This window comes from Amblyraja radiata, chromosome 7, assembly GCF_010909765.2.
Source record: "Amblyraja radiata isolate CabotCenter1 chromosome 7, sAmbRad1.1.pri, whole genome shotgun sequence".
Classification (NCBI taxonomy): Eukaryota; Metazoa; Chordata; class Chondrichthyes; order Rajiformes; family Rajidae; genus Amblyraja; species Amblyraja radiata.
The window spans coordinates 85,629,036-85,639,551 of NC_045962.1; the positions used below are offsets into that span (position 1 = coordinate 85,629,036).

General features: G+C 43.7%; 1 protein-coding gene and 1 long non-coding RNA gene across 2 annotated transcripts; both read right to left on the reverse strand.

The window, feature by feature from the left end:
- Positions 1-2,553: 2,553 nt before the first annotated feature.
- Positions 2,554-4,100, reverse strand: LOC116974905. The gene is made up of 2 exons (XM_033023514.1): positions 3,059-4,100; positions 2,554-2,636 (listed from the first exon to the last, which is right to left on the reverse strand). Exons 1-2 carry the CDS (start codon positions 4,098-4,100, stop codon positions 2,554-2,556), a joined length of 1,125 nt encoding a protein of 374 aa, XP_032879405.1.
- A 3,945-nt stretch (positions 4,101-8,045) lies between these two features.
- Positions 8,046-8,523, reverse strand: LOC116975589. Its single transcript, XR_004412669.1, has 2 exons — positions 8,160-8,523; positions 8,046-8,093 (listed from the first exon to the last, which is right to left on the reverse strand). It is a non-coding gene; the product is annotated as an uncharacterized LOC116975589 (long non-coding RNA).
- Between the last annotated feature and the right edge of the window lie 1,993 nt (positions 8,524-10,516).

Below are 10,516 nucleotides of genomic sequence, written 5' to 3' on the forward strand. Positions count from 1 at the left end.
GCTCAATTATTCTGGACTTAATACCATTCCTCCTTCTCCACATTATTAAGTCTGTTACACTCTTCCTCCAACATTTCCTTCTCTACCTGCTGGTTCACATGTTCTCTACTTCCATCGGACTCCAAAATCGTAATGTCTTCTTCTAGGTGCTGCAATAAGATTTTCTCACCAGTTCCCACATTACCCAAGGCTGTCATTAGTCTGGCGATAATACATTTAACAATAGCAATTCCCACAAACAAACATACAAGCACTATTGCTGCATTTATGGCCATGCTGATGATCCAATTATATAATCCTCCAAAACCCCAGTTTCCCCATCCAACACCCTCCTTCATTCCATCAAGCAGGTTAGTAATATCTTCTTGATGTTTGGTGATATTACTAGTTCTATCCTGAACTCCCATCATACATTTTCCTTTCACAATAGCACACGTCCCTCCCTCACGGGCCAACAGATAGTCTAAGGCATATCTATTCTGTAAAGAGAACAGACGCATTTCTGATAGTTGGGTTTTTATTGCTTCCAGGGCTCCAGTAGTGGCATTTCCTAAAATGGTTAGTCCACAAATCATATAGTTTCGATTTTTTGCTGCCAACCCTCCTCCTACACCTCCGAAAGTAAGCAGGCTTAGTACTCCCCATCCCACAGCATCCCAACTAGATGTTCCCATGGTAGTTGGGTTTTTCCAATTAGCACAGAACTCGGCGGATACTGCCCTGCGCAGAGTCCTTTGGTTTTGTCGGGACCAACTCTCTGGGCAGGGAACGGTGGTGGGGACAAGAGTACCAATGGCTACATTATTTGGAAAAGGAGGTTTTAGTACATTGGTCCCTTTACCATTGAAAAAGAAGTAGTACCCTTCCTCGGTGTATAGGGACCCATTACAGTCCCTGCGTGTATTAATCACCTCGCCACCCTTTGCCCAGTCCATCCAATTACTCGAAATCCAATTGCTGTAACTTGGGATGGGCAAGTGATAGAATCCTACAGTTAGATGGGTTCCATTGGCCCACCCACAAAGCAATTGCAACCCTGCAGAGACTGGGACACATCCTTCGGGAATGATGCATTGGATGCCCTTAGACGTGCTGTTACAACTAGGTTGTCGCGGAGTTCGTACTATGCACGTAATGTTGGAAGGGACGTCAACAACTATGCACCCATATCCCTGGTTAGTGAAGCATCTTCCGTATTGTCTATTGTTGATGTTAGGGGTAAAGTTACACGGCATTAGTGGTTCTATTCTGGTACTCGAAGAGTTGTGACAGCCTGGGTATGAATGCTTATTGTCGCGAGGTAATGGCAAACAGTTAGCTGGTGGGGCAAAGGACTCGTCATAATAGATTGTGACAGCTTTGACCGGAACTGGCTTCTCATCTTGACATTTTACTAATCGTTCAATCCTTCCCCACTCGGGAGATACTGTAAATAGGTTAATAACAGATGTCATAGCGGGGTAACACACAACTTGCCCTTTACCAAATAATTCATTATGTGCCCGTATAAACACGTTAGAGTCTTTTTCTTCAAATCCTCGTTTTTCCCGTGTTCGTTGTTCAGGTTCTGTCCTTTGTAGCCCCGGGTGGACCTTTAATGCTTCTTGATAACATAGTCCATCATACAAGTGTTTCTTTGCAGTTCGGTCCTCCCCGGGGTTCCTCCTGCAAGAGAAGTCAACCCTGCATATCTGGTACCCACATGGAAACTCCCAGAGTGACTGATCAATTAGGTGGAGACTTCGGTTCGTCTGTTGTATTTTGCCATGGCAGTAGTTAATTTTAGTTATGTTCCATCTTCCGAGGACTTCTAGGCTTCTACATTGTACAACATCTCCCTTGCAGAGGTGAAAGATCCTATATGCGTGTCCTGGGACACATCGTCGAATCTCTCCTTTATTTTCTTCTGTCTGCAGTAGCATCAGGATGCATGGCAGGATAAATCGCCTCATTTTAGTTTATCTGGAAAATGCAAATGCTTACAAAAGCTCATTTCATACTTAATTGACTTAATCAACTATTCACTCAAGTTAACCGTCCTTCAGTCAGTCAGTCCAGTAATCAGTCGCCTATTCTTAACCATATAGCAAAATAAGGATTCAAAATTAAACTTAAGATTCAAAACTAAATTTATAATAATACAACTAAACTTATAATGATACAACTCCAAGCAAAGCAGAAAATGTAAAAACTAAAAAACTCTTGAGTTGAAAATAAAATTACTCTTCTCCCCCCTTTTGATTGGGCTCCCCAATCAATTTGCAGTGGTGCAGGTGAACCCATGCAGCACGACCCTCGACCTTGGCAGCGGTCGGAGTGGTGAGGAGGACCTGGAAGGGACCATCCCAACGTGGGTCCAAGTGCTTACGCGTCCAGTTCCTGACCAGCACATAGCAACCTGGCTCAATATTAGATGGAACTTTGAGCACTGGTGCCTCACCATATGCAGCCCTGACCTGTGAATGAGAAATTCGCAAAGCACGGGTTAAAGTTAATACATAGGATGTCATTTCCTCAGTCATCTGGTGGAAATGGACCGCTGCGGGGGCATGGTCATTCCATGGCGTCCGTAAAGGTCGACCGTATATGATTTCTGCAGGCGTTAATCGTGCCGTACCAGAAGGAGTGGTCCGTATCTGAAAAAGAGCTACAGGAAGCAGTTTTAACCACGTTAAGCCAGTCTGTGCCACCAATTTTGCTAATTTGGTTTTCAAAGTCTGGTTTGCCCGTTCCACCAATCCGGCGGCCTGAGGTCTATACGCACAATGGAGCTGTTGATGTATCTGTAATTGTTGGCACATTTCTTTGTTTACTGCAGCAATAAAATGAGGACCATTATCGGAACTTAAACGCGCAGGAACACCGAATCGCGGTATGATTTCGCGTAACAATATTTTTACAACAGTCGACGCCTTATTGTCAGTGGTCGGGTATGCTTCAATCCATTTACTAAAAACATCGACAATTACAAGAACATACTTATAACATTGACATCTTTCCAACTCAATGTAGTCCATTTGTAAGGTTTCAAAGGGACCTGCAGGCAAAGGAGTCTTACCTGGTTCACAGGGCAAGCCTTTACCTGGATTATGCTGCTGGCAAATCAGACATCGCTGGCTGATACGCTGAGACAAGTCCAGAAGTTTCGGATGCCACCAGGTCTCCAAAAGCATATCACTTATAGCCTTGGCACCACAATGAGTTGCAAAGTGTACACATTCAATAACCCACAACGCAAGCTCGTCAGACATGCAAGTCTGTCCGGCAGGCGTAACCCATAGGCTAGTGACAGGATCATGCACACAACCCTGGTCCTGCCACAGCTGTTTGACCTGTACAGGAGCGTCCTCCTGTATTTGAAGTACTTCCTGGATGGTTGGCATTCCTTTTTCCGGGGGAGACTGATTCTTACTAGAATTTTTAGTCTGCCTCATCATTCGGGGCACAACAATATGATTAGTCCAGGAAGCTTTTTTAGCTGCCTCATCAGCAAGGCGATTGCCGATATCTATAGGGCTCTGGCCTGATGTGTGGGCACGAACTTTAATAACTGCAAGCTGACTGGGCAATTGGATTGCCTGTAAAAGGTTGGAAACTAACTTCTGATGTGAAATAACTGTTCCCGATGAGGTCAGGAAGCCTCGATTTTTCCACAATTGTCCATAATCGTGAACGACTCCGAAAGCATACTGTGAATCAGTGTAAATATTAGCTGAAATACCTTCAGCTAAGGTACATGCCCTAGTTAATGCGAAAAGTTCAGCTTGTTGTGCAGAAAACGGATTTTCAAACGCTGCTGACTCGACGGTGTCACCGTCTTGATTGACGATTGCATACCCAGACAACCGTCTTCCTTGCTCATCTATGGAAGAACTTCCATCAGTGAAAAAGGAGACATCAGGGTTGGACATGGCCGTGTCTCTGAGATCAGGCCTTGGCGATGTGTCCTCGTGTATCAATTGGAGGCAGTCGTGGCCGGAGAACTCCTTTTCTTCTGGAACGTGTTCCAGAAAGGTTGCAGGATTGATGGTGGTGCAGCACTGAAAGGAAAGATTCGGATTGTTCAAAAGGTAAATCTCATATTTATTCTGTCGTGCCATGGTTAGATGTTGGGTTTGAAGTTGTCACAGAATGGTTACTGAAAACAACAACATCCTGTTGCAGTATCATATTGGCAGCTGATTGAAGGCTGTGGTAAATGGCTGATAGAATCTGTGTGCAGTGAGGGTAGCCCAATGCTACAGGATCCAACTTGGATGAATAATATGCCACGGGGCGGTGCTTGTTGCCATGTTTCTGAGTCAAGACAGCCGTTGAGCAGCCATCCATTACCGTGCAATAAAGCTGGAAAGGTCGATCATATAGTGGTCGGCCAAGGGCAGGAGCACTAGCTAAATCAGTCTTTAATTGTAGAAAGGCCTTTTCTGCCTTATCGTCAAGCTGAAAGGTGCCATTCATAGAGGTGTACGGAGTCAGGTGTTTGGTCATCGTGGTGATGTTAGGGATCCACTGTCTGCAGTAATTGATCATTCCCAGCCATTTTCTGACCTGTTTGGCGGTTGTTGGCAGTGGCGCATGGCAAATGGGCTGAATCCTTGTTGACTCCAATTGTCGGCTGTCGGCTGAGAGGACAACACCAAGGAATTTAACTTCTTTCTGTCCGACTTTAACTTTTTGTGGGTTAACCACATAGCCCAACTGCTGTAGATAATTAAGGAGGAGGATGGTGTCCTCACGATTGCTCCGTTCGTCAGGACTGGCAATGAGCAAATCATCAACATACTGCACCATGCTGGAACCATGTTGCAGTGTTAACTCTCGTAGTTGCAACTGCAAGCATCGAGAGAATAGAGTGGGTGAATTAACAAAGCCTTGTGGTAGCCTAGTCCAGGTGTACTGTTGGCCATTATGGGTAAAGGCAAAGAGGTACTGACTATCTGGGTGAAGAGGTATAGAAAAAAAAGCATGTTGGAGGTCCACAAGGGCAAAAACCTTCGAGGCTGCTGGTATTGAGGCGAGGATATGCGCAGGATTCGGGACTAGTGCATGTAGTGGTTGGACAATGGCATTGATAGCTCTCAAGTCTTGCACTAGTCTGTACTGGTCAGGTTTCCCAGGCTTAGGTACTGCTAGGATTGGGGTATTGCAGGCTGACTGGCAAGGAATCAGAATACCCTGTTCTATCAGTCTCTTAATTAGTTGGTCAATGCTCAGCACAGCTTGGTACTTCAGGGGATATTGATGGACAGATGGTAAGGTGACCCCTTCTTTGATTACTACCCGGACAGGGGGCACCCTTGTCAGCCCCGCTTGTGTGGAGTCCTCAGTCCACACTTCTGGGTGAGTGTATTCTAGAACATCTTTACCACTGTGGTGATGAAGTTTGGTGGACTCTTTCTTTGGGCAGGGGTAAAACTGAATCTGTATGTTCCCCTGTATCAGCTGAACCTCAGTGGACAATGGGTCTGAATTTTCCACAGCTTGTTTGACCATTAGTCCAAGATTTTTAGCATGGTATGGGAGGTTTACCTTTCTGGTGATATGTGGAGCGACCTCTGGCCCTTGTTTCCACAGGTGTTTCGGAATATCTACGAACTCAGCTTCTCCTGCCGGTCCCTTTACCATGGCGCGGAGCTCAATTGTCCATGAAGAGTTCAGTTTATCCTGATAGAATTGCTGCAACTCAGTGTTAGACCCACTTGCATCATAGGCTAAAGTAACATGATATATTCCCCCAGGCAAATCCATAGTCCACCACTGGGGATTTCTGGTGACATAACATTGTTGAAGACCCCCCCTGGCAATCGTAATACCCTCTTCACTGCACTGGAGCTTAAATTGGAAGGCGCATAATAAGTCTCTAGCCATTAGGTTGCAGCCCGGGCCGTTGGTAATAATAAATTCATGCGGGACCTGTACGTTTTGGTACCCGACAGTAACTGGTGCGGAGATAGGGTAGTCTTTAGGTTGTCCCTCGAATCCTGATAAACGTTGAGTTTTTCCTGATTCCATCAGTCCTACTGAAGGCAGGACAGTGGAAACGGCAGCCCCCGTGTCCACCAAGAAAGGGTGCCATTTACTTCCAACCTTTAGCATCATCATGGGCTCCCGATCGAAAATAGGAGATCCCACAACCAGGATGCTCAGTCAATTTTGATTGAAGGGGTTTTCAGATGAAAAGTTGGTATATCCCCTTCCTCTACCTCCTGGTACGTTAGCATTCCCTTGCCCTGGACCCCGGGAAGGTTGTTTGCATTCTCTGGCCCAATGTCCTGGTTCACCACAATTAAAACAACCACTGTCAGGTCGCTTTCTTTGATAAGGAGCCGGCGGTCCTCGCTGTCCTCTCCCCCTGCCCCTTGGTTGCCCCTGCATCACATACGGAGGTCCGTAACTTGGTGCTGAGGGTCCATTTGGATAAGTATGGTAGCCATAGCCCCATCTGTCAACCCAGCCTGGATAACACATCTGTGGTTCTACTTGATAACCTGCATTGTCAGCTGCTGGTGGTTGATGGTTTTGACTCATTTCTCTCATTACATATTCATTCTTAATAGATTTACCCGTGCCGCTACTCCCACAAGGACCATCATTCCAGAATGCGATAACTGCCCTGCTCATTCTGCTTAGTGTGGCCTCGGCCCAATCCATATTATTAGTCTTAATGCTCTGAGCAACGGCCAGGGGCAAACAATTCATCAGCATGGCACAAAATTGTGGTGAAGCATTTCCACCTGCGTAATTTAGGTCTCCAGACTGATTGCCATAAATGTCTTTAAATCGGTCTAGAAATTCTTCAGCTAACTCGCCCTTTTTGGGTTTCATGTCTAAGATTTTGGTTAAATCCACTAATTTTTTTAAAGTCAGGGTGGCAGCTGTTAACATACGGGCTTGTCTTTGATCGTCCTGATTGTGTGCGGCCTGCAATGCAGCATGATCATTAAATCTCAAATGATCCTTGAACCTGGCATGCTCAAGGGTAGTTAAGACCTGTTCTATCAGTGACCATAAATCTGTTGAGTTAGCCTGGTACACAGACATGGTTGTCCTGAGGAAATTGACAAAGGCAATCGGACTCTTATTTTTGTCGGGCGCCCCCATTAAGATGGCCATCATCTCGTTAGGTTTCCATGGTGTATATACTGGAATTAAAGCCTGCTGCGCCGGTTGTCCAACAGCGACTGGTGCCATTGCCATTGGGTTAGGAACCATACGGACTGGATTCTGCCATGGTACTCTTTCCCTAAACTGACTTTGGTCACTATCAGTACCCCGTGACCTTTCATGTTTTCTGGCAGACCCATCCTCTAACCCCCATTCGTATTGATCACCGTCTTCCTCTGACGTCTCATCCGATGAATGGTCCCTTTTGGCTACTAACAATACTCCTCGTTGGTAATGTTTTTTTTTTTGCCTTTTTTCTCTCCTACTGGGGGTTGGTGAAGGAGTTGGGACTGGGAAACTCTTGGAGTGTCCCCTTGTCTGGGACCTTGTTCGTCCGGTAACGTGGTCGGTAAACAGCCTTTGTTTCTTTTTTTTCTCTGCTCCGGGAAGGGTTACGTTACTGGCACCTGATTCTGTTCCTGGTATTTGGGGGTAAAGGCCTGATATGCCTGCTTGGGCAGCGAGTTGTGATGCTGGTGGAGCTTGAACCGGGGTCTGAAAGGAAGGTGGGGGTGCACTAGGGACCACATTCCAATCATTTTCCCATCCTTCATCGTCTCCCCCTGTCAATTGAAGACCAACCATTGAACTGCACAGTTCTGTTTTACCTTTCTTAAATTCTCCTGCCTGTTTGATTTTAATCTTATCTTTCTCCTTTTCCTGTTGCTTATTCTTTTCGTGTGCACACTCTTGTTTCAATACCTCAACGGTTTTTGGGATCCCTCCGTCGGTTAGTGTAATATCTAATTTAACCGCATTACCTTGCCAACTGGCCAGAATCGTTTTATCTCGTTCCTCCTCACACCACTTTTTCCATAATTCAATCAATTTCTTACTCTTTTTATTCGCATTTCTTTTCCATATTAATTCTTGGGCTTGTCTTACCAGATCTGGATTTCTAGGACCCCCCAGAGGCCATTGTTTGTTACCTAATTTCTGATTTAATGCCCCTGATAATTCTCGGAATTGCTGAGAACTTTCAGGATATTTGTCACATAAAATCTGCAATGGGCTGCTAGGACTCTTGGTGTTATCTAAGTGATTACCCATCTTAATTCACTTGTCACAATTAATATATTTATCACACTTATCAATACTATATTCACAACCAATTTAATCTATACACAGTATTAAAATTCTTATACTTTATTCTTACAACAATATAATAATGACGTTAACGTTTTACAATCCATGGCTTTTCACTGGATCCGAATTCAATTGTTTTTAATTTCTTCGTACCATTCCAAATGGTCGAGATTAATTTAGCACTGTCAGTGTTTAGCTGACCCTGTTTCCAAATCTTTAACTATCTCCTGCTATTCCAAATGGTCAGGATAAATTTATCCAGTTCAGCCGTCATTTACCATCGATCATTCCCAATGAATCATTCCCAATGACTAAGTCTCCCCATTCCCAATGGACGAGTCTGTTCAAAAGTCTATCTTACCAGTCTCCCCATTCCCAATGGACGAGTGTGTTCAAAAGTCTATCTTACCAATCAACAAGGTTTGTTAGACTGACCTGATTCTGTCAGGATCCCGTTCAACACAAGAACGAAGGGTCGACTACGCAGCGATATACGGAGAAGAGGAAAACAGAGTGGTGTTTAACTACTCACTTCTGCTTGGCCAATTCCTCTGGTCCAATCAGTGCGCAGTTTGACGCTTATTTTCGTTCCTCGTGTTGTCGGTGAACCATCTGAATCCCATCCTCGTCGCCAAATGTTAGAATGAGTTCTTTTCGTCAGTCCAATTCAAGAAAACTTGATTTAAACTCTTGTTGTTGAATCGATTCTTTATTCTTACAGCGCTGGATAATTCTTTAAACCTTCCAACACAGAGTTAAAACTCTGGGGCAGGTCGAAAGAACTACTACTTTGGCATAAATGTAACACATTATAAAGGTAAAAAACAAGGATAGTACAAAAAGAGTGGCAAACTATTAACCAATCATTATGGTTTACCATACATTTAACTTATTTGCATTAACCAATCAACTAAATCCTTTCCATTGATTGACAACACGTATAGTCACATGATTTTCCCTTTTCCGGCCCCTTTACAACCTTCTTCCCCTCTGTGGTTTCTTCAACCTCTTTGCTCAAAATCACTTTATTTCAATAAAGTAAAACCACAGATATAAAACTAATTCTCAGAATACTTTTCAGAATATACACATAATATAGCAATCACACAACACATACATACAAAACATATTTTCACTTTCGGAAAAAGGAAAGTTATTTCTAAACTTCAGATTTAACCAAAGTCTAATATGTACAATCGTAATTAAACACAATACACTTCACAATTAATTTCCTTACAACCACATAGTTAAATATAGTTACTTATAGATTACAAAGATTAAAGATGAGTTTTGCCTCATTCTTACAAAGTCGTAAAGACAAAGTTCTAATCACACAATTCCAAACTGCAGACACCTAAAGGCCATTAATTGTCACACTTGATTGCTTCTTCCCAAGCTCGGGTCTAATTTCATTTTGTATTACAACCTCCCCCTACTATCTCTGGAGGAAAGGAATGTAACGCTTCTTCACTAAAAGCATTCCTCACAACAAATGAAAGAGTATCAAAACAGAGTTACTTTCTCAGTTTCTGGTAACCATAAGAAATCCTTTTGCAACGGTCACACAACCATCACCTATGCCTTATCTCTTATCTCAACATAAATACATTTAAACAGCACAAACCATCTCACAGACTAGTATCTACCCTTGGTGCCTACAATCCAACATAGTCAATCATAAATCGCCTTAATGCTACACCCGAGCTCGGAAGATGTGTCACAAAGGAAGAAGGATGGTGCCCATGTTATGGAGAAAGCCCATTAACAACCTCTATTATAAACACCAACCTAAACCAACTACTACTTCTCACAGCATGATTATTGCTTCAAAGCAATAAAGAAAGATATGCCTATTCAGATCAACCTTTCCATGTTATGATAAGCCATCTGTTCTCCTGTGTGTGTTCTTTGTTCTTTATTGCATTGTGGAGGCATGTATTTCTGAAAGCCCCAACTCCAAGCTCTCTTCTCTTGCAACTTAACACAAGTTCCTTAAGAACTTATCATTTGAGCAATTTTATTATATAATATTTCCTCAATGCCACCCAGGTCTCGTTGCATCTCCCCTTTTCCTAATCGGCCACCATTCAGATAATAGTCTACTTTCCTGTTTTTGCCACCAAAGTGGATAACCTCACATTTATCCACATTATACTGCATCTGCCATGCATTTGCCCACTCACCCAGCCTATCCAAGTCACCTTGCAGCCTCCGAGCATTCTCCTCACAGCTAACACTGCCCCCCAGCTTTGTGTCATCCACAAAC